The sequence below is a fragment of the Oncorhynchus mykiss genome, chromosome 3, assembly GCF_013265735.2.
Source record: "Oncorhynchus mykiss isolate Arlee chromosome 3, USDA_OmykA_1.1, whole genome shotgun sequence".
NCBI classification, from domain to species: Eukaryota; Metazoa; Chordata; class Actinopteri; order Salmoniformes; family Salmonidae; genus Oncorhynchus; species Oncorhynchus mykiss.
In genome coordinates this window covers 84,984,987-85,008,917 of record NC_048567.1, presented here as the reverse complement: position 1 = coordinate 85,008,917, position 23,931 = coordinate 84,984,987, and the positions used below count along the sequence as shown (strand labels likewise).

The 23,931-nt window shown below is 46.4% G+C and overlaps 1 protein-coding gene across 1 annotated transcript in view; it reads left to right on the top strand.

Moving 5' to 3' along the window:
* The window catches only part of LOC110520668 (protein FAM126B-like), a 150,267-nt gene that overhangs the window by 53,901 nt on the left and 72,435 nt on the right, over window positions 1-23,931 (top strand). Inside the window, exons 3-5 of the mRNA XM_036975376.1 lie at window positions 13,565-13,631; window positions 15,153-15,254; window positions 21,830-22,009. Coding sequence (XP_036831271.1) covers window positions 13,578-13,631; window positions 15,153-15,254; window positions 21,830-22,009 — 336 coding nt within the window. The 5' untranslated portion in view covers window positions 13,565-13,577. The remainder of the gene's footprint in view (window positions 1-13,564; window positions 13,632-15,152; window positions 15,255-21,829; window positions 22,010-23,931) is intronic.

The window sequence follows — 23,931 nt, the reverse complement described above, 5'->3', positions numbered from 1 at the left end:
GATGTTCTGGGGGGTGGTTAGATGTTTTTGGGGGTGGTTAGATGTTTTGGGAAATGTTCTGGGGGTGGTTAGATGTTCTGGGGGTGGTTAGATGTTTTTGGTGGGTGGTTAGATGTTTTGGGAAATGTTCTGGGTGGTGGTTAGATGCTCTGGGGGGTGGTTAGATCTTCTGGGGGGTGGTTAGATGTTCTGGGGGGTAGTTAGATGTTCTGGGAAATGTTCTGGGGGGTGGTTAGATGTTTGGGGAAATGTTCTGGGGGGGTGGTTAGATGTTTTGGGAAATGTTCTAGGGGTGGTTAGATGTTTTTGGGGGGTGGTTAGATGTTTTGGGAAATGTTCTAGGGGTGGTTAGATGTTTTTGGTGGGTGGTTAGATGTTTTTGGGGGGTGGTTAGATGTTTTTGGGGGGTGGTTAGATGTTTTTGGGGGGTGGTTAGATGTTTTTGGGGGGTGGTTAGATGTTTTTGGGGGGTGGTTAGATGTTTTTGGGGGGTGGTTAGATATTTTTGGGGGGTGGTTAGATGTTTTGGGAAATGTTCTGGGGGTGGTTAGATGTTTTTGGGGGGTGGTTAGATGTTCTGGGGGATGGTTAGATGTTCTGGGGGGTAGTTACATGTTTGGGGAAATGTTCTGGGGGCGGTTAGATGTTCTGGGGGGTGGTTAGATGTTCTGGGGGGTGGTTAGTTGTCTGGGGAAATGTTCTGGGGGGTGGTTAGATGTTTTTGGGGGGTGGTTAGATGTTTGGGGAGATGTTCTGGGGGGGTTGTTAGATGTTTGGGGAAATGTTTTGGTGGGTGGTTAGATGTTTGGGGAAATATTCTGGGGGTGGTTAGATGTTCTGGGGGGTGGTTAGATGTTTGGGGAAATGTTCTGGTGGGTGGTTAGATGTTTGGGGAAATATTCTGGGGGGTGGTTAATGTTTTGGGGTGGTTGGTAGATGTTTTTCACAACATTTTAGTAAATGTTAGAACATTCCAAGGATACAAAATGATAAAATATAGATCTATCAAAAACATGTTATCATCGTAATGATAAACCCAAACTTCTGGAATGTTCAGTTATTTGGTCAGGCACGCTACTGTCTCTGTTCAAGGGCAGCAGGCTTTAACAGTTGGTGTACAGTGGATTCATATTGCTAGATTCATTGTGACAGGTGAGGAGGGCCTGCTTATGTAATACCTGCTTATGTAATATGCCTTGTGTGAGTAGAGGAGAGGTGGCGAATCTCCCGTCTTCTCACGGGCATCTGACTGTCAGTTATTGTGTAATGATTTGTTAGCCATCACCTTGAATAAACCTCACCTTGAACCTGCTAATACTACCCAGACACAGTCTTTACATCAGGACAGAGCATCATGGAGAAACTGTCATGTTGCTGTGCTGCATTCTTTAAACCTTTAGGCCCAATAGAATTCTACAATGCTGTTGTAGATTACTGATCATTTTCAAGATGAAGCTAATTTTCTCACATTTCAAACAGACATACAGTGCCTTGCGAAAGTATTCGGCCCCCTTGAACTTTGCGACCTTTTGCCACATTTCAGGCTTCAAACATAAAGATATAAAACTGTATTTTTTTGTGAAGAATCAACAACAAGTGGGACACAATCATGAAGTGGAACGACATTTATTGGATATTTCAAACTTTTTTTACAAATCAAAAACTGAAAAATTGGGCGTGCAAAATTATTCAGCCCCCTTAAGTTAATACTTTGTAGCGCCAGCTTTTGCTGCAATTACAGCTGTAAGTCGCTTGGGGTATGTCTCTATCAGTTTTGCACATCGAGAGACTGAAATGTTTTCCCATTCCTCCTTGCAAAACAGCTCGAGCTCAGTGAGGTTGGATGGAGAGCATTTGTGAACAGCAGTTTTCAGTTCTTTCCACAGATTCTCGATTGGATTCAGGTCTGGACTTTGACTTGGCCATTCTAACACCTGGATATGTTTATTTTTGAACCATTCCATTGTAGATTTTGCTTTATGTTTTGGATCATTGTCTTGTTGGAAGACAAATCTCCGTCCCAGTCTCAGGTCTTTTGCAGACTCCATCAGGTTTTCTTCCAGAATGGTCCTGTATTTGGCTCCATCCATCTTCCCATCAATTTTAACCATCTTCCCTGTCCCTGCTGAAGAAAAGTAGGCCCAAACCATGATGCTGCCACCACCATGTTTGACAGTGGGGATGGTGTGTTCAGCTGTGTTGCTTTTACGCCAAACATAACGTTTTGCATTGTTGCCAAAAAGTTCAATTTTGGTTTCATCTGACCAGAGCACCTTCTTCCACATGTTTGGTGTGTCTCCCAGGTGGCTTGTGGCAAACTTTAAACAACACTTTTTATGGATATCTTTAAGAAATGGCTTTCTTCTTGCCACTCTTCCATAAAGGCCAGATTTGTGCAATATACGACTGATTGTTGTCCTATGGACAGAGTCTCCCACCTCAGCTGTAGATCTCTGCAGTTCATCCAGAGTGATCATGGGCCTCTTGGCTGCATCTCTGATCAGTCTTCTCCTTGTATGAGCTGAAAGTTTAGAGGGACGGCCAGTTCTTGGTAGATTTGCAGTGGTCTGATACTCCTTCCATTTCAATATTATCGCTTGCACAGTGCTCCTTGGGATGTTTAAAGCTTGGGAAATCTTTTTGTATCCAAATCCGGCTTTAAACTTCTTCACAACAGTATCTCGGACCTGCCTGGTGTGTTCCTTGTTCTTCATGATGCTCTCTGCGCTTTTAACGGACCTCTGAGACTATCACAGTGCAGGTGCATTTATACGGAGACTTGATTACACACAGGTGGATTGTATTTATCATCATTAGTCATTTAGGTCAACATTGGATCATTCAGAGATCCTCACTGAACTTCTGGAGAGAGTTTGCTGCACTGAAAGTAAAGGGGCTGAATAATTTTGCACGCCCAATTTTTCAGTTTTTGATTTGTTAAAAAAGTTTGAAATATCCAATAAATGTCGTTCCACTTCATGATTGTGTCCCACTTGTTGTTGATTCTTCACAAAAAAAATACAGTTTTATATCTTTATGTTTGAAGCCTGAAATGTGGCAAAAGGTCGCAAAGTTCAAGGGGGCCGAATACTTTCGCAAGGCACTGTAGCTCAAAACAAAGAACAATGACAATTTAACTTAGTTTTAAAGAGCACAAGCTCTTCCTTAATATGACACCACATTCATGTAAATATGAATAACACTCATTTTGTCTTTGTGTGTAAAGACACTAACACTCAATACAACAACATGAGTATTTAAATTGTAGTAAATTTGAACAAATTACTCACACAAAATGTACCAAGTATAATATACTTAAAAATATAATTTACATATAAATAAAGCAATTCTCCAAAATATGTCCAGAGGACAATTATTCACAAAGGCTATTGGAATGACAACGATTCCTTCTGTAAAAATGCAAACATCTAATCAGAGACTATTGCAAAATGTAGATAACCTCTCAATAAGATTTAGTCCAGACCAGACACAACATGTAGATAACCTCTCAATAAGATTTAGTCCAGACCAGACACAACATGTAGATAACCTCTCAATAAGATTTAGTCCAGACCAGACACAACCACAAGGTGTTTTTTGTCCTTGATGGTATTTTTGGCCTTCCTGCAACATCGGGTGCTGTAGGTGTCATAGAGGGCAGGTTGTTTGCCCCCGGTGATGCGCTGGGCAGACTGCACCACCCTCTGGAGAGCCCTGCGGTTGTGGGCGGTGCAGTTGCCGTACCAGGCAGTGATACAGCACGACAGGATGCTCTCAATTGTGCATCTGTAGAAGTTAGTGAGGGTTTTAGGTGCGAAGCCCAAAAAATTTCAGCCTCCCGAGGTTTAAGAGGTGCTGTTGCGCCACCTTCACCACACTGTCTGTGTGGGTGGACCATTTCAGATTGTCAGTGACGTGTAGGCCGAGGAACTTGAAGCTTTCCACCTTCTCCACCTGCGGTCCCGTCTGTGAATAGGAGAGTGCTCCCTCTGCTGTTTCCGAATTCCACGATCAGCTCCTGTAGTTTTGTTGACGTTGAGTGAGATGTTGTTTTCCTGGCACCCCACTCCCAGGGCCCTCACCTCCTCCCTGTAGGCTGTGTTGTCATTGTTGGTAATCAGGCCTACAGCTGTTGTCGTCTGACAACTTGATGATTGAGTTGGATGTGTGCGTCGCCACGCAGTCATGGGTGAACAGGGAGTACAGGAGGGGGCTGGGGGAAAAAAATAACTTCTGGAAGCATGGCCTCATCCTGCGAAGCACAGAACACCTAGAGCATCCAAAGGAGGCTTCTCCCACTCTTTGCCCTGCGTCCACTCCGGATGCACACCACACACCCACTCTTGCACCCTTCAAACTTCACCTGCTTTCAAATGAGTTCCACCTCGGTCCTCACACCCTGGTGCCACATTCTTGGCTCCTCTCTTCCTGTCACTGTAGCCATGTCACAAAGTTAATGCACAAGGGCCTGGTCTGTCGGGCCTGGTCTGTACTAAGTGGTCAAGATGGTCAACCCCGCACATTTTCTTTTTCTAACGCGTTACAAGCTCTTGAATAGATTTAAGGTCCTACCACTTTTAAAAACAACTCCAAAACCCCTGCCACTGTCACTTCAGAACCAGGCTGTGTGTTACAAGGGTGAATGGTGGGACTTGGGGCAGACACACTACATGGAACTGAATACTTGCCATTCAGGTGTGTTCTTCCCCCTCCCTCCCTCTTTCATCCTCCTCTCCCTCTTTCATCCTCCTCTCCCTTTGCTTCCTCCTCTCCCTCTTCTTCCTCTCCCTCTTATTTCTCTTCTCCCTAGTCTTCTCCCTAGTTTATCCTCTGCTCCCTCCTCTCCCTCTGTTTCAACTCCCTCCTTCTCTCCCTCTGTTTCAACTCCCTCCTTCTCTCCCTCTGTTTCAACTCCCTCCTTCTCTCCCTCTACTTTCCCTCTTCACTCTCCTATTCCTCTCCACTCTCTCTTGCTCCACTCCTCCCCCATCTCTATCCCTCCTGTTATCTCAAACTCCTCTTCTTCCCTACATTTTGCTGCTGAGCCCCCCCACCTCCATACACAGTCTCCTCCAATCAACTCTTGCTTGACAGACAAGAGTTCACCAATTTTAGCAGATTAGTTAGCTCATTAACTCTAACCTTCATTTCAGTGGCAAGTTAGCTGGTTGTTGCTCATTAGCTGGTTGTTGCTCATTAGCTGGTTGTTGCGCATTAGCTGGTTGTTGCTCATTAGCTGGTTGTTGCTCATTAGCTGGTTGTTGCTCATTAGCTGGTTGTTGCTCATTAGCTGGTTGTTGCGCATTAGCTGGTTGTTGCTCATTAGCTGGTTGTTGCTCATTAGCTGGTTGTTGCTCATTAGCTGGTTGTTGCTATGGTATGGCTAGCAAGTGAAAGGGTTGACGCTTTGTGAAAGCAGGACAAATTTGCTGCTACACACACCTTCTCTTGCCTGACAGACTGTTTTGTATTTTATTTAACAAGGAAAAAGCCCATTGAGACCCAGAGTCTTTTTCAAGGGAGACCTGACCAAGAAGGCAGCAACAATCAGTCCATTACACAATTAAAACATACAACAACGTGATCCAGCCTTTAAAAAAAGCATTTACACTCCTCTGTAACAGAGCCTCCCATCTAGATTTTAAATTCATTCAGTGGCACTAATATATCTATAAGAAATGGCAGCAGTTTTACGGCCGCCCAACTAATTGTGCTATAATGTGTTGGTTTTTTTGCGTTATTTGTAACTTATTTTGTACATAATGTTTCTGCAACTGTATTTTACGGCAAAAAAAGAGCTTCTGGATATCAGGACAGCAATCACTCACCTTGGATTAGACAAAGATTTTTTCTACAACAAGGAGGACGCACAAGACATTCTCCAAACACCCCACAGGGCCGACATCCCCGTTATTTCCAAGAGGAAGCGACGCGGAAGGCGAGTGGGAAAGCTGCCGTTGCACATTGGCGAGTAGTATTGACGGTAATCATTGGACAATAAATTAGATGAGGTATGATCACGAATATCCTACCAACAGGACATCAAAAACTGTAATATCCTATCCTATGCTCCTTTCCCCCTCTGCTTATGTTTCACGGAATCGTGGCTGAATGACGACATGGATATTCAGCTAGCTAAGTTACACCGGCAGGATAGAACAGCACACAGTAAGATGAGGGGGGTGGTCTGTGCATATTTGTAAACAACAGCTGGTGCATGAAATCTAAGGAAGTCTCTAGATTTTGCTCACCTGAAGTAGAGTATATTGTGATAAATTGCAGGCCACACTACTTGCCTAGAGTTCTCAGCTATACTTTTCGTGGCTGTTTATTTACCACCACAGACAGGTGCTGGCACTAAGACAGCACTCATTCAGCTGTATAAGGAAATAAGCAAACAGGAAACCACTCACCCAGAGGCAGCGCTCCTAGTGGCCAGAGACTTTAATGCAGGGAAACTTAAATCAGTTCTACCAAATTTCTATCAACATGTTAAATGTGCAACCAGAGGGAAAAGCATTCTAGATCACCTGTACTCCACACACAGGGACTCGTACAAAGCTCTCCCTCGCCCTCCATTTGGTAAATCCGACCACAACTCTGTTCTCCTGATTCCTGCTTACAAGCTAAAATTAAAGCAGGAAGCACCAGTGACTCGGTCTATAAAAAGTGGTCAGATGAAGCAGATGCTAAACTGCAGGACTGTTTTGCTATCACAGCCTGGAACATGTTCCCGGGATTCTTCCTATGGCATTGAGGAGTACACCACAGTCACTGGCTTTATCAATAAGTGCATTGTTGATGTCGTCCCCACAGTGACTGTACGTACATACCCCAACCAGAAGCCATGGATTACAGGCAACATTCGCTAAAGGCTAGAGCTGCCACTTTCAAGGTGCGGGACTCTAACCTGGTAGCTTACAAGAAATCTTGCTATGCCCTGCGACAAACCATTAAACAGGCAGAGCGTCAATACAGGGCTAAGATTGAATCGTACTATACCAGCTCCGACGCTCGTCGGATGTGGCAGGGCTTGCAAACCATTACAGACTACAAAGGGAAGCACAGTCGAGAGCTGCCCAGTGACACAAGCCTACCAGACGAGCTAAATCACTTCTATGCTCGCTTCGAGGCAAGCAACACTGAGGCATGCATGAGAGCATCAGCTGTTCTGGACGACTGTGTGATCACGCTCTCCGTAGCCGACGTGAGTAAGACCCACAAGGCCGTAGGGCCAGACGGATTACCAGGACGTGTGCTCCGGGCATGTGCTGACCAACTGGAAAGTGTCTTCACTGACATGTTCAACATGTCCCTGATTGAGTCTGCAATACCAACATGTTTCAAGCAGACCACCATAGTCCCTGTGCCCAAGAACACACAGGCAACCTGCCCAAATGACTACTGTCCCCCTCCGTAGCCATGAAGTGCTTTGAAAGGTTAGTAATGGCTCACACCAACACCATTATCCCAGAAACCCTAGACCCACTCTGATTTGCCTCCAATTTGAATACCGCCCGAACAGATCCACAGATGATGCAATCTCTATTGCACTCTACACTGCCCTTTCCCACCTGGACAAAAGGAACACTTATGTGAGAATGCTATTCATTGACTACAGCTCAGCGTTCAACACCATAGTACCCTCAAAGCTCATCACTAAGCTAAGGATCCTGGGACTAAACACCTTCCTCTGCAACTGGATCCTAGACTTCCTGAAGGGCCGCCCCCAGGTGGTAAGGGTAGGTAGCAACACATCTGCCACGCTGATCCTCAACACTGGAGCTCCCCAGGGGTGCGTGCTCAGTCCTCTCCTGTACTCCCTGTTCACCCACAACTGCATGGCCAGGCACGACTCCAATACCATCATTAAGTTTGCTGATGACACAACAGTGGTAGGCCTGATCACCGACAATGATGAGACAGCCTATAGGGAGGAGGTCAGAGACCTGGCCGGGTGGTGCCAGAATAATAACCTATCCCTCAACGTAACCAAGACTAAGGAGTTGATTGTGGACTACAGGAAAAGGAGGACGGAGCACACCCCCATTCTCATCGACGGGGCTGTAGTGGAGCAGGTTGTGAGCTTCAAGTTCCTTGGTGTCCACATCAACAACAAACTAGAATGGTCCAAACACACCAAGGCAGTCGTAAAGAGGGCACGACAAAGCCTATTTCCCCTCAGGAAACTAAAAAGATTTGGCATGGGTCATGAGATCCTCAAAAGGTTCTATCTACAGCTGCAACTTCGAGAGCATCCTGACTGGTTGCATCACTGCCTGGTACGTCAATTGCTCTGTCTCTGACCGCAAGGCACTTCAGAGGGTAGTGCGTACAGCCCAGTACATCACTGGGGCTAAGCTGCCTGCCATCCAGGACCTCTACACCAGGCGGTGTCAGAGGAAGGCCCTAAACATTGTCAAAGACCCCAGCCACCCCAGTCATAGACTGTTCTTTCTACTACCGCATGGCAAGCTGTACTGGAGTGCCAAGTCTAGGACAAAAAGGCTTCTCAACAGTTTTTACCCCCAAGCCATAAGACTCCTGAACAGGTAATCAAATGGTTACCTGGAGTATTTACATTGAGTCCCCCCCCCCCAACCCCTATTTTACTCTGCTGCTGCTCTCTGTTTATCATATAGTCACTTTAACTATACATACTACCTCAATTGGCCCGACCAACCTGTTGTATTCGGCGCACGTGACAAACTTTTGATTTGATTTTAGATGACTAATGGATTGTAGACTATTTCATACCTCTGGTGCACAAGAAGAGAAGGCCGTCTTGCCTAACAGTGTGAATGTCCTTGGGACTTTAAGTAGCAATCACCTAGCAGACCGGGTAACTGCTGGTGGTGCAGGAGACCAGACTACAGAGGTAAAGAGGTAGTTTACCTGCTGGTGGGGAAGGAGACCAGACTACAGAGGTAAAGAGGGAGTTTACCTGCTGGTGGAGAAGGAGACCAGACTACAGAGGAAAAGAGGGAGTTTACCTGCTGGTGGTGAAGGAGACCAGACTACAGAGGTAAAGAGGGAGTTTACCTGCTGGTGGTGAAGGGGAACAGACTACAGAGGTAAAGAGGGAGTTTACCTGCTGGTGGTGAAGGAGACCAGACTACAGAGGGAGTTTACCTGCTGGTGGGGAAGGAGACCAGACTACAGAGGGAGTTTACCTGCTGGTGGGGAAGGAGACCAGACTACAGAGGTAAAGAGGGAGTTTACCTGCTGGTGGGGAAGGAGACCAGACTACAGAGGGAGTTTACCTGCTGGTGGTGAAGGAGACCAGACTACAGAGGGAGTTTACCTGCTGGTGGGGAAGGAGACCAGACTACAGAGGGAGTTTACCTGCTGGTGGTGAAGGAGACCAGACTACAGAGGGAGTTTACCTGCTGGTGGGGAAGGAGACCAGACTACAGAGGTAAAGAGGGAGTTTACCTGCTGGTGGTGAAGGAGACCAGACTACAGAGGTAAAGAGGGAGTTTACCTGCTGGTGGTGAAGGAGACCAGACTACAGAGGGAGTTTACCTGCTGGTGGTGAAGGAGACCAGACTACAGAGGTAAAGAGGGAGTTTACCTGCTGGTGGGGAAGGAGACCAGACTACAGAGGTAAAGAGGGAGTTTACCTGCTGGTGGGGAAGGAGACCAGACTACAGAGGGAGTTTACCTGCTGGTGGGGAAGGAGACCCGACTACAGAGGGAGTTTACCTGCTGGTGGGGAAGGAGACCCGACTACAGAGGGAGTTTACCTGCTGGTGGTGAAGGAGACCAGACTACAGAGGTAAAGAGGGAGTTTACCTGCTGGTGGGGAAGGAGACCAGACTACAGAGGGAGTTTACCTGCTGGTGGTGAAGGAGACCAGACTACAGAGGTAAAGAGGGAGTTTACCTGCTGGTGGTGAAGGAGACCAGACTACAGAGGTAAAGAGGGAGTTTACCTGCTGGTGGTGAAGGAGACCAGACTACAGAGGGAGTTTACCTGCTGGTGGTGAAGGAGACCAGACTACAGAGGTAAAGAGGGAGTTTACCTGCTGGTGGTGAAGGAGACCAGACTACAGAGGTAAAGAGGGAGTTTACCTGCTGGTGGTGAAGGAGACCAGACTACAGAGGGAGTTTACCTGCTGGTGGGGAAGGAGACCAGACTACAGAGGAAAAGAGGGAATTTACCTGCTGGTGGGGAAGGAGACCAGACTACAGAGGTAAAGAGGGAGTTTACCTGCTGGTGGTGAAGGAGACCAGACTACAGAGGGAGTTTACCTGCTGGTGGGGAAGGAGACCAGACTACAGAGGGAGTTTACCTGCTGGTGGGGAAGGAGACCAGACTACAGAGGGAGTTTACCTGCTGGTGGTGCAGGAGACCAGACTACAGAGGTAAAGAGGGAGTTTACCTGCTGGTGGTGCAGGAGACCAGACTACAGAGGTAAAGAGGGAGTTTACCTGCTGGTGGGGAAGGAGACCAGACTACAGAGGTAAAGAGGGAGTTTACTTGCTGGTGGGGAAGGAGACCAGACTACAGAGGAAAAGAGGGAATTTACCTGCTGGTGGTGAAGGAGACCAGACTACAGAGGGAGTTTACCTGCTGGTGGTGAAGGAGACCAGACTACAGAGGTAAAGAGGGAGTTTACCTGCTGGTGGTGAAGGAGACCAGACTACAGAGGGAGTTTACCTGCTGGTGGTGAAGGAGACAAGACTAAAGAGGGAGTTTACCTGCTGGTGGTGAAGGAGACCAGACTACAGAGGGAGTTTACCTGCTGGTGGGGAAGGAGACCCGACTACAGAGGGAGTTTACCTGCTGGTGGGGAAGGAGACCAGACTACAGAGGGAGTTTACCTGCTGGTGGGGAAGGAGACCAGACTACAGAGGGAGTTTACCTGCTGGTGGTGAAGGAGACCAGACTACAGAGATAAAGAGGGAGTTTACCTGCTGGGGGTGAAGGAGACCAGACTACAGAGGTAAAGAGGGAGTTTACCTGCTGGTGGTGAAGGAGACCAGACTACAGAGGTAAAGAGGGAGTTTACCTGCTGGTGGGGAAGGAGACCAGACTACAGAGGTAAAGAGGGAGTTTACCTGCTGGTGGGGAAGGAGACCAGACTACAGAGGTAAAGAGGGAGTTTACCTGCTGGTGGGGAAGGAGACCAGACTACAGAGGTAAAGAGGGAGTTTACCTGCTGGTGGTGAAGGAGACCAGACCACAGAGGAAAAGAGGGAATTTACCTGCTGGTGGGGAAGGAGACCAGACTACAGAGGAAAAGAGGGAATTTACCTGCTGGTGGGGAAGGAGACCAGACTACAGAGGTAAAGAGGGAGTTTACCTGCTGGTGATGAAGGAGACCAGACTACAGAGGTAAAGAGGTAGTTTACCTGCTGGTGGTGAAGGAGACCAGACTACAGAGGGAGTTTACCTGCTGGTGGGGAACGAGACCAGACTACAGAGGGAGTTTACCTGCTGGTGGGGAACGAGACCAGACTACAGAGGTAAAGAGGGAGTTTACCTGCTGGTGGGGAAGGAGACCAGACTACAGAGGTAAAGAGGGAATTTACCTGCTGGTGGGGAAGGAGACCAGACTACAGAGGGAGTTTACCTGCTGGTGGGGAACGAGACCAGACTATAGAGGTAAAGAGGGAGTTTACCTGCTGGTGGGGAAGGAGACCAGACTACAGAGGGAGTTTACCTGCTGGTGGTGAAGGAGACCAGACTACAGAGGAAAAGAGGGAATTTACCTGCTGGTGGGGAAGGAGACCAGACTACAGAGGGAGTTTACCTGCTGGTGGTGAAGGAGACCAGACTACAGAGGTAAAGAGGGAGTTTACCTGCTGGTGGTGAGGGAGACCAGACTACAGAGGTAAAGATGGAGTTTACCTGCTGGTGGGGAAGGAGACCAGACTACAGAGGGAGTTTACCTGCTGGTGGGGAAGGAGACCAGACTACAGAGGGAGTTTACCTGCTGGTGGGGAAGGAGACCAGACTACAGAGGAAAAGAGGGAATTTACCTGCTGGTGGGGAAGGAGACCAGACTACAGAGGAAAAGAGGGAGTTTACCTGCTGGTGGTGAAGGAGACCAGACTACAGAGGAAAAGAGGGAATTTACCTGCTGGTGGTGCAGGAGACCAGACTACAGAGGTAAAGAGGGAGTTTACCTAAAAGGGCTTTGTAGATATATAAAGTGAGGTCCAAGCTTCCATTTGGTACAAGGTGCAATGGTGGGTGAGTGACTTGGCATTTGTAATAAAGCCCAAGGATGCATGATAAACAGAGTCCTGTCTCTGTCAGACAGAGGAGGCTGCATGCATATGCAACAAGTCACCGTAATCAATTACAGAGAGAAAAGTGGCCTGAACAAGCTTCTAGCCATGAGCAGGAAGCAAGCCTTATTACAAAAATAAAAACCCAATTTCAATTTGAGCTTCCTCACAAGATTATCCACATGAACTTTAAAGGACAACTTGTCATCCAACCAAATACCTGGATATTTGTAGGATGACACGTTTTCAATGAGCCACCAGATGTGACAATGCTAACCTTCTCTAGCTCTGGTAAAGGTCATGAATTTAGTTGTGTGTACATTCAAGACCAGTTTGTGACCATAAAGGGAGGCCTGCAGTGACTGAAACACAGTCTGGAGCTCTTCAACAGCCTGAACCAGAGAAAGAGCACATGAATGTATCATCTGCATATAGATGTAACTTTGCTGGTTGCATCCCATTTCCAAATCATAAATAATCCAAAATAAAAATTGAGAACTACACAGGAGCTAAAATGGAACCCTGGGGTACACCTCTATTAATCTCTAGAAAGATAGACTTGTGATTGTCAGTGTATACACATTGTGTTCTGTCAGAAAGTAGCTAGCTATAGCAAGCAGCTTGGGCCATTTCCATATGAATTACATCTGTAGAAATGAGACAAAACAACCAACTAGTTTGTTGCAGTGTTTAGCTGTATATAGTCAGCTATTTCCATGAGACGCAGAACAATCATTCGAGCTCCACTGCTGATGTGCTCATCTGTTCCAACAAAGTTGACAAGACTTGCTAATCTGAGAGCTGTTTCACAGCATCAAACACGTATCTACTATTTACTTATTTCACTCACCTTAATATCATCTCTTTTCAAAGTGCAAGGCCGTGTCCTAATCCCTGTCACCAACCAACATAGATAAAGCCTCTTTCACTGTGAAAATGTCTGCTTCGGCGATGTCATATTGAGTAATGAAGTCAAATGACAGCACACACAGTTTCTCATTGATGACAACAGTCAGGCGAATACCACAACAGGTTGTAAGCAAGTTGATTATGCGATATTGAAACAGATATTGTTAGTAAAACAAGTCTGTTAACAGGTCTAATGAGTTAACATGTTCTCTCTCCTCTCCTGTCTCTCCTCTCTCTCTCCCCCCTCTCTCTGTCTCTCTGTCTCTCTCCTCTCCTCTCCTGTCTCTCTCCTGTCTCTCTCCTCTCTCTCCTCTCCTATCTATTTCCCCTTTCTCTCCTCTCCTGTCTCTCTCCTGTCTCTCCTCTCTCTCCTCTCTTCTCTCTCCTCTCCTGTCTCTCTCTCCCCTCTCCTCTAGGTGTGTGAGGAAGATGCTGGGCTCAGAGCAGGGAGGAGTGGTGGAGGAATGGTTGTCAGAATTCAAGGTGGGTCACAGACATGACTCAGACCCCTCCCGCCAATACAAACCGGGGAGGGGGGGGTCCATCCAGTTACATGGACCAATATTTATATACATACTTGAACTCAAGTATCTATTTGCTAGGTAGTGTTAGCTAGGCTGGTCAGCTCTACCTGCACCAAAACATCCTATAGCTTGTCCTCCATCTTGTTTTTAAATAGTGAGACATGTTTTCAGCACGGTTTTATTTCCCTGACTGAACTCATTTGAGTCATGATCTCATCTCTCTGCAGCAGACATACAGTGAGCAAACATAAAGAATCACAATACATATCGTATCGACACCTAAATATGGTGATAATGTCGTATGGTGAGGTTAATTCCCACCCCTAATACATACCCCCGTTGATATGTCCATCTGTCTCCCCAACTGGTGCCTGTGCTGTTTGTCATCAGGTTACAGACCCTTCTCTCTCTCACACACACACACACACACACACACACACACACACACACACTGTCTCTCTGTTTCTGTCTTTGTTTCTCTCTCTTTGTTTCTCTCTCTTTGTCTCTCTCTTTGTCTCTCTCTTTGTCTCTCTCTTTGTCTCTCTTTGTCTCTCTCTTTGTCTCTCTTTGTCTCTCTCTCTCTTTGTCTCTCTCTTTGTCTGTCTGTCTCTCTCTCTCTGTATCTCTGACTCTCTCTGTATCTCTGACTCTCTGACTCTGTCTCTGTGTCTCTGCGAGGGCTGAGGGGAGGGGTCTCTAGAGTCCAGACAGCGCTGTGATTGACGTCAGGGAGGAAGTAGTGTTATTGCTGCAAGCTGAGGACCCTGAACTACAGAGACAAACTACTGGTCTGGCAGTACAGAGGGTGGAGGCTGCCTCCTCCCCCTCTACTGACCCTTACTGGTCTGGCAGTACAGCCTTATTATAAAGCCTATTTCACTTCCTCAAAATCCACAGAATCAATCGAAGATAACTCAAGAAATGTGTCATTAATTATCATGTTTTTGCTGAGGATGTTTTAGTTGAGGAGTTTGACATCTAAGGTGTTTGATGCAGTATTTCTCAAGTTAAAACATGTGTGATGTGTTGTCTTATGGAAACAGTTGGAGCTGCTGAGCATGTCTGTCTCAATGTCTGATATTGGATAGAGAGCGATCACCGCAGCTGTTCACTCCATGTTAGTGGGCAAATGGACATCGTCAAATCAAAACCCAACCTTCATTTACCTGTTGTGATACACAGATGTTCCATTCTCTGTTTTAGACCAGCCTTTATGACCAGAATTATCCTGTTGCTATACTTACACTCACATTTCACACTAGAATAACTTTCTGACTCTTATTGATGACACGTAGGTCGTTTTCAAAAGGACTTGTTGCTTTTTAAAGGCTGCCGCTCTTTTGGCATGATTACGCTAGAATGAAAAGTAACTCGTGACAACTGGACTACACTTATACTGTGAAGGGATGTTTATACCCTGTCTGTTTCTATTTCTCCAGACTCTACCAGAAACCCTAACTGTCTGTTTCTATTTCTCCAGACTCTACCAGAAACCCACATCTCCACCTATGCAGGCAGCCTTCACCTGAAGAAGTCTCTGGTGCCAGCTCTCTACAGAGTCATCCAGGACAGCAGCAGTGAGGTGAGACTGACAGACTGTTTCCACCCCACCTAGGTAGCAGCATAGCGTTTCAGGACAGGAAACGTGACGACTGTATGTCCCGTCTGACTCAGTTGATTCCCACGGAGGACCAGTATCAAATAGTATGACATAAGAGTGTCTGCTGAATGACTTATCTGTTGTGACGAGGTGGGCGGAGCTGGCAGAGAGCTGGGAATCTGCATACCCCTCCCCCACACCAGCTGTTCTGCTCTGTCTGTGGAGGACTCAGGACATGATTGACATCTGTGTGGCAGTGCCAGCCTTGTTACCTGGTAACCACCATGTACCTGTCACTGCCCTGCCATCACCACTCCATGCAGGAGCATCGGGTGGTTAACTCGAGTACAGGAGACTCGGACCGTGTCGAGTACAGGAGACTCGGACCGTGTCGAGTACAGGAGACTCGGACCGTGTCGAGTACAGGAGACTCGGACCGTGTCGAGTACAGGAGACTCGGACCGTGTCGAGTACAGGAGACTCGGACCGTGTCGAGTACAGGAGACTCGGACCGTGTCGAGTACAGGAGACTCGCACCGTGTCGAGTACAGGAGACTCGGACCGTGTCGAGTACAGGAGACTCTTGTTGATGCAGCTGTAGAACATTTTGAGGATCTGGGGACCTATCTCCAAGTCTGCTGCCCTACACATCAAGAGTATCCTGACCGGTTGTATCACTGCCTGGTGTGGCAACTGCTCAGCATCTTGACCACAAGGCACTACAGAGGGTAGTGCGTACGGCCCAGTACATCACTGGGGCCAAGCTTCCTGGCAAACTTGGGTGACTGCAAGGACTCCAGTCACCCAGTCATAGACTGTTCTCTCTGCTACTGCATGGCAAGCGGTACCGGAGTGCCAAGTCAATGACAAAAAGGCTTCTCAACAGTTTTTACCCCCAAGCCATAAGACTCCTGAACACCTAATCAAATGGCCACCCGGACTATTTACATTGACCCCCCTCCCTCATTTGTTTTGTACACTGCTGCTGCTTGCTGTTTGTTACCTATGCATAGTCACTTCCTTCGCCCCCACCTACATGTACAGATTACCTCAGCTAGCCTGTACCCCTGCACACTGATTCGGTACCGGTACCCCCTGTAAATAGCCTCGTTTTTCTTATTGCTTTTTATTTTAGTCTACTTGGTAAATATTTTCTTCCTGAACTGCACTGTTGGTTAAGGGCTTGTCAGTAAAGCATTTCATGGTAAAGTCTACATTTGTTGTATTCGGCGCATGTGGCAAATCCAGTTGGATTTGACATTGATGTTATTCTGAGGGAACCTGGAACATAGCCCTGTCTGCGTGATCAATACAATCGTGAAGCATGGATTCCAATTGGTCAGACCACGTTGATTAGCCCTTAGCACGGGTACTTCCTTTTATATTTTTTGCTTATAGGAAGGGATATGCAGAATGGAGTCGTGATCTGATCTACCGCAGGGAGGGCCTTGTAGCCATCCCCGTCCAGAGTATTTAAAGCACGAGTACTACAGGCAATGTGTTAGAACTTCGGTAGCTTTTTCCTCAAATTTGCTTTAAGTCCCCAGCTACAATAAATGCGGCCTCAGGTTATGTGGTTTCCAATTTGCACAAAGTCCAGTGTAGTTCCTTGAGTGCCGTTGTGGTATTGGCTTAAGAGGGAGAATACACGCCTGTGACTATAACCGAAGACAATTCTCTAATACGATCGGCATTTTATTGTGAGGTATTCTTGGTCTGGTGAACAAAAGGACTTGAGTTCCTGTACGTTAACACAATCACACCGTTAGTATAATCATGAAACATAGACCTCTGCCTTCCTTCTTCCCAAATCAAATCAAATTGTATTTGTCACATACACATGGTTAGCAGATGTTAATGCGAGTGTAGCGAAATGCTTGTGCTTCTAGTTCCGACAATGCAGTAATAACCAACAAGTAATCTAGCTAACAATTCCAAAACTACTACCTTTGTCGACACAAGTGTAAAGGGATAAAGAATATGTACATAAAGATATATGAATGAGTGATGGTACAGAGCGGCATAGGCAAGATACAGTAGATGGTATTGAGTGCGGTGTATATACATATGAGATGAGTATGTAAACAAAGTGGCATAGTTAAAGTGGCTAGTGATACATGTATTACATAAAGATGCAGTAGATGATATAGAGTACAGTATATACGTATACATATGAGATGAATAATGTAGGGTATGTAAACATTATATTAGGTAGCATTGTTTAAAGTGGCTAGTGATATATTTTACATTTCCCATCAATTCCCATTATTAAAGTGGCTGGAGTTGAGTCAGTGTTGGCAGCAGCCACTCAATGTTAGTGGTGGCTGTTTAACAGTCTGATGGCCTTGAGATAGAAGCTGTTTTTCAGTCTCTTGTTCCCAGCTTTGATGAACTTGTACTGACCTCGCCTTCTGGATGATAGCGGGGTGAACAGGCAGTGGCTCGGGTGGTTGTTGTCCTTGATGATCTTTATGGCCTTCCTGTGACATCGGGTGGTGTAGGTGTCCTGGAGGGCAGGTAGTTTGCCCCCGGTGATGCGCTGTGCAGACCTCACTACCCTCTGGAGAGCCTTACGGTTGTGGGCGGAGCAGTTGCCGTACCAGGCGGTGATACAGCCCGACAGGATGCTCTTGATTGTGCATCTGTAGAAGTTTGTGAGTGCTTTTGGTGACAAGCTGAATTTCTTCAGCCTCCTGAGGTTGAAGAGCCGCTGCTGCGCCTTCTTCACGATGCTGTCTGTGTGGGTGGACCAATTCAGTTTGTCTGTGATGTGTACGCCGAGGAACTTAACTTACTACCCTCTCCACTACTGTTCCATCGATGTGGATAGGGGGGTGTTCCCTCTGCTGTTTCCTGAAGTAATCCACAATAATCTCCTTAGTTTTGTTGACGTTGAGTGTGAGGTTATTTTCCTGACACCACACTCCGAGGGCCCTCACCTCCTCCCTGTAGGCCGTCTCGTCGTTGTTGGTAATCAAGCCTACCACTGTTGTGTCGTCCGCAAACTTGATGATTGAGTTGGAGGCGTGCGTGGCCACGCAGTCGTGGGTGAACAGGGAGTACAGGAGAGGGCTCAGAACGCACCCTTGTGGGGCCCCAGTGTTGAGGATCAGCGGGGTGGAGATGTTGTTGCCTACCCTCACCACCTGGGGGCGTCCCGTCAGGAAGTCCAGTACCCAGCTGCACAGGGCGGGGTCGAGACCCAGGGTCTCGAGCTTAATGACGAGCTTGGAGGGCACTATGGTGTTAAATGCCGAGCTGTAGTCGATGAACAGCATTCTCACATAGGTATTCCTCTTGTCCAGATGGGTTAGGGCAGTGTGGTTGAGATTTTATCGTCTGTGGACCTATTTGGGCGGTAAGCAAATTGGAGTGGGTCTAGGGTGTCAGGTAGGGTGGAGGTGATATGGTCCTTGACTAGTCTCTCAAAGCACTTCATGATGACGGAAGTGAGTGCTACGGGGTGGTAGTCGTTTAGCTCAGTTACCTTAGCTTTCTTGGGAACAGGAACAATGGTGGCCCTCTTGAAGCATGTGGGAACAACAGACTGGGATAGGGATTGATTGAATATGTCCATAAACACACCAGCCAGCTGGTCTGCGCATGCTCTGAGGGCGCGACTGGGGATGCCGTCTAGGCCTGCAGCCTTGCGAGGATTGACACGTTTAAATGTTTCCCTCACGTCGGCTGCAGTGAAGGAGAGTTCTTCATTCCTGTCTGCGCGATGTACTGAGAACCCAGCTGGCTGTATGGACGGGGACAGTATACCTGGAGAGAGCCATGATTCCTTGAAATGGATTATGTTACTGTCCCTGTTGTCTCTCTGGAAGGAGATCCTTGCCCTGAGCTCGTCTACTGTATTGTCCAGGGACTGAACATTCTCGAGTAATACACTGAACATTCTCGAGTAATACACTGAACATTCTCGAGTAATACACTGAACATTCTCGAGTAACACACTGAACATTCTCTAGTAATACACTGAACATTCTCGAGTAATACACGGAACATTCTCGAGTAATACACGGAACATTCTCGAGTAATACACGGAACATTCTCGAGTAATACACGGAACATTCTCGAGTAATACACGGGAACATTCTCGAGTAATACACGGAACATTCTCGAGTAATACACGGAACATTCTCGAGTAATACACGGAACATTCTCGAGTAATACACGGAACATTCTCGAGTAATACACGGAACATTAGATAGTAATACACTCGAAGTGGTGGATGGTGTGCCCGCCTCCTGTGTCAGACTAGAAGTCTACTCCGAATACCTCTTCTCCGCCAGCGGGGACTTGGAGCAGCTTCTGGGATAAGTTCAATTGCTCTGGGGGGGTATGAACAAAAAATCTAATTTCGGGAAAGTCGCCTTCCTGGTCAGAATGGTGGTGAGTTACAGCCGCTCTGATATCCAAAATATATTTCCGGCTGTATTTAATAGCACAAAAATAAATCTGGGTTAATGCAAGAAATAACAACAACAAGATACTGCAGAGTTGCTTAGGAGCTGAAAGCAGAGCTGCCATGTCTGTCGGCGCCATCTTTCTCTCCCTCCCCGTTTCAGTTGGTTTTCTTCCATCTGGTTCTCAGTGAATTTGACCCAGGAGGCTGCTGCTGTGTCGCTTTGTGACAAATTAGGTGGAAAAGCAAACCCCAGTCTCCCAAAATCTTGGTAGGTTAGTTATTACAGACTCACAGGCCGGCCATGTCAGGGTAGGGCGTAACACACTGCAGCACTCTTCTGGCCCACATGTTATCTCCTCATTCATCTCCCTCCGTGTTTAGTTTTTTTTTGTCTCCCTGTGCCTCTGTCTCCCTGTAGGTGATGGCAAGGCCAGGCAGTCTGGTGTGTTGACCTCACATTTTCCTGAGTGATAATCCATCTGTCAGACTAAAGCATTCATTTTCAAACACACTGGTGGGGACAGACCGATACTGCCTCCAAGACACTTGGCACACTTGCCATCATTTCTGTGACCATGATGTATGTTGCTTTGTCCAGCACCTTTCTGTCGAAGATAGGTCTGCCTGTCCCGTTGCAGTTTCATGGAAACATTTTGTCCTGTTGTCCCTGTAGCTCTTTGAGTCGAATGGTTGTATTATGTTACCCTGTAGTCTAATGGTTGTATTATATTACCCTGTAGTCTAATGGTTGTATTATATTACCCTGTAGTCTAATGGTTGTATTATGTTACCCTGTAGTCTAATGGTTGTATTATGTTACTCTATCCCTGTAGTCTAATGGTTGTATTATGTTACCCTGTAGTCTAATGGTTGTATTATATTACCCTGTAGTCTAATGGTTGTATTATGTTACCCTGTAGTCTAATGGTTGTATTATGTTACTCTATCCCTGTAGTCTAATGGTTGTATTATGTTACCCTGTAGTCTAATGGTTGTATTATGTTACTCTATCCCTGTAGTCTAATGGTTGTATTATGTTACCCTGTAGTCTAATGGTTGTATTATGTTACCCTGTAGTCTAATGGTTGTATTATGTTACTCTGTAGTCTAATGGTTGTATTATATTACCCTGTAGTCTAATGTTTGTATTATGTTACTCTGTAGTCTAATGGTTGTATTATATTACCCTGTAGTCTAATGGTTGTATTATGTTACTCTATCCCTGTAGTCTAATGGTTGTATTATATTACCCTAATGGTTGTATTATGTTGCTCTATCCCTGTAGTCTAATGGTTGTATTATGTTACTCTGTAGTCTAATGGTTGTATTATATTACCCTGTAGTCTAATGGTTGTATTATGTTACCCTGTAGTCTAATGGTTGTGTTATATTACCCTGTAGTCTAATGGTTGTATTATGTTACCCTGTAGTCTAATGGTTGTGTTATATTACCCTGTAGTCTAATGGTTGTATTATATTACCCTGTAGTCTAATGGTTGTATTATATTACCCTGTAGTCTAATGGTTGTGTTATGTTACCCTGGAGCCTAATGGTTGTATTATGTTACTCTATCCCTGTAGTCTAATGGTTGTATTATGTTACCCTGTAGTCTAATGGTTGTATTATGTTACCCTGTAGTCTAATGGTTGTATTATGTTACTCTGTAGTCTAATGGTTGTATTATATTACCCTGTAGTCTAATGTTTGTATTATGTTACTCTGTAGTCTAATGGTTGTATTATATTACCCTGTAGTCTAATGGTTGTATTATGTTACTCTATCCCTGTAGTCTAATGGTTGTATTATATTACCCTAATGGTTGTATTATGTTGCTCTATCCCTGTAGTCTAATGGTTGTATTATGTTACTCTGTAGTCTAATGGTTGTATTATATTACCCTGTAGTCTAATGGTTGTATTATGTTACCCTGTAGTCTAATGGTTGTGTTATATTACCCTGTAGTCTAATGGTTGTATTATGTTACCCTGTAGTCTAATGGTTGTGTTATATTACCCTGTAGTCTAATGGTTGTATTATATTACCCTGTAGTCTAATGGTTGTATTATATTACCCTGTAGTCTAATGGTTGTGTTATGTTACCCTGGAGCCTAATGTTAGTATTATGTTACTCTGTCCCTGTAGCTCCTTGAGCCTGTCTGTCACCAGCTGTTTGAGATGTACCGGAGCTCTGAGGACCGCCTGAGACGCTTCACACTGCAGTTCCTTCCAGAGCTGGTCTGGGTGTACCTCCGCATCACCGCCAGCAGGGACCGCCAGAGCAACGGCTGCATAGAGGCCTTGCTGCTGGGCATATACAACCTGGTAACTACTACTACCTACCTAAACCTACAGAACTAACCTAGTTATAACCCTACCCCTCATGCTAGGCATATGTACAGACTGTGAGGGGTTAGGAGATAGGGCTTTAGTCTCTATGGAATGGGCTGGATGTTAAGGGTGGGATAGGGCTTTAGTCTCTATGGAATAGGCTGGATGTTAGGGGTGGGATAGGGCTTTAGTCTCTATGGAAGAGGCTGGATGTTAGGGGTTGGATAGGGTTTAGTCTCTATGGAAGAGGCTGGATGTTAGGGGTTGGATAGGGTTTAGTCTCTATGGAAGAGGCTGGATGTTAGGCGTTGGATAGGGCTTTAATCTCGATGGAAGAGGCTGGATGTTAGGCGTGGTATTGGGATTTAGTCTCTTTGGAAGAGGCTGGATGTTAGGGGTGGGATAGGGCTTTAGTCTCTATGGAAGAGGCTGGATGTTAGTGGTGGGATAGGGCTTTAGTCTCTTTGGAATAGGCTGGATGTTAGGGGTGGGATAGGGCTTTAGTCTCTATGGAAGTGGCTGGATGTTAGCAGTGGGGCTTTAGTCTCTATGGAAGAGCCTGGATGTTAGGGGTGGGATAGGGCTTTCGTCTCTATGGAAGAGGCTGGATGTTAGGCGTGGTATTGGGATTTAGTCTCTATGGGGGATGCAGTATGTTAGGGGTGGGATAGGGCTTTCGTCTCTATGGAATAGGCTGGATTTTAGGGGGGGGGGATAGGGCTTTAGTCTCTTTGGAAGAGGCTGGATGTTAGGGGTGGGATAGTGTTTTAGTCTCTATGGAATAGGCTGGATGTTAGGGTGGGATAGGGCTTTAGTCTCTATGGAAGAGGCTGGATGTTAGGGGTGGAATAGGGCTTTAGTCTCTGGATGAGGCTGGATGTTAGGGTGGGATAGGGCTTTAGTCTCTATGGAAGAGGCTGGATGTTAGGGGTGGAATAGGGCTTTAGTCTCTGGATGAGGCTGGATGTTGGGGTGGGATAGGGCTTTAGTCTCTGGGTTAGGAAGTATGTTAGGGGTGGAACAGGGATTTAATCTCTGGATGTGGCTGGATGTTTGGGGTGGGATAGGGCTTTAGTCTCTATGGAAGAGGCTGGATGTTAGGGGTGGGATAGGGCTTTAGTCTCTATGGAATAGGCTGGATGTTAGGGGTGGGATAGGGCTTTAGTCTCTTTGGAATAGGCTGGATGTTAGGGGTGGGATAGGGCTTTAGTCTCTTTGGAATAGGCTGGGTGTTAGTGGTGGGATAGGGCTTTAGTCTCTATGGAATAGGCTGGATGTTAGGGGTGGGATAGGGATTTAGTCTCTATGGAAGAGGCTGGATGTTAGGGATAGGGAATTTAGTCTCTGGGGTGAGGGAATATGTTAGGGGTGGGATAGGGCTTTAGTCTCTGGGTTAGGAAGTATGTTAGGGGTGGAACAGGGATTTAATCTCTAGATGTGGCTGGATGTTTGGGGTGGGATAGGGCTTTAGTCTCTATGGAAGAGGCTGGATGTTAGGGGTGGGATAGGGCTTTAGTCTCTATGGAATAGGCTGGATGTTAGGGGTGGGATAGGGCTTTAGTCTCTATGGAAGAGGCTGGATGTTAGGGTGGGATAGGGCTTTAGTCTCTATGGAAGAGGCTGGATGTTTGGGGTGGGATAGGGCTTTAGTCTCTATGGAATAGGCCTGATGTTAGGGGTGGGATAGGGCTTTAGTCTCTATGGAAGAGGCTGGATGTTAGGGGTGGGATAGGGCTTTAGTCTCTATGGAAGAGGCTGGACGTTAGGGGTGGGATAGGGCTTTAGTCTCTATGGAAGAGGCTGGACGTTAGGGGTGGGATAGGGCTTTAGTCTCTATGGAAGAGGCTTGGACAGCTGGTGCTGAAGGTCAGATGAAGGTCTGCTGTCGTTACTGGAAGAGGCTACTAAAGCTCTGT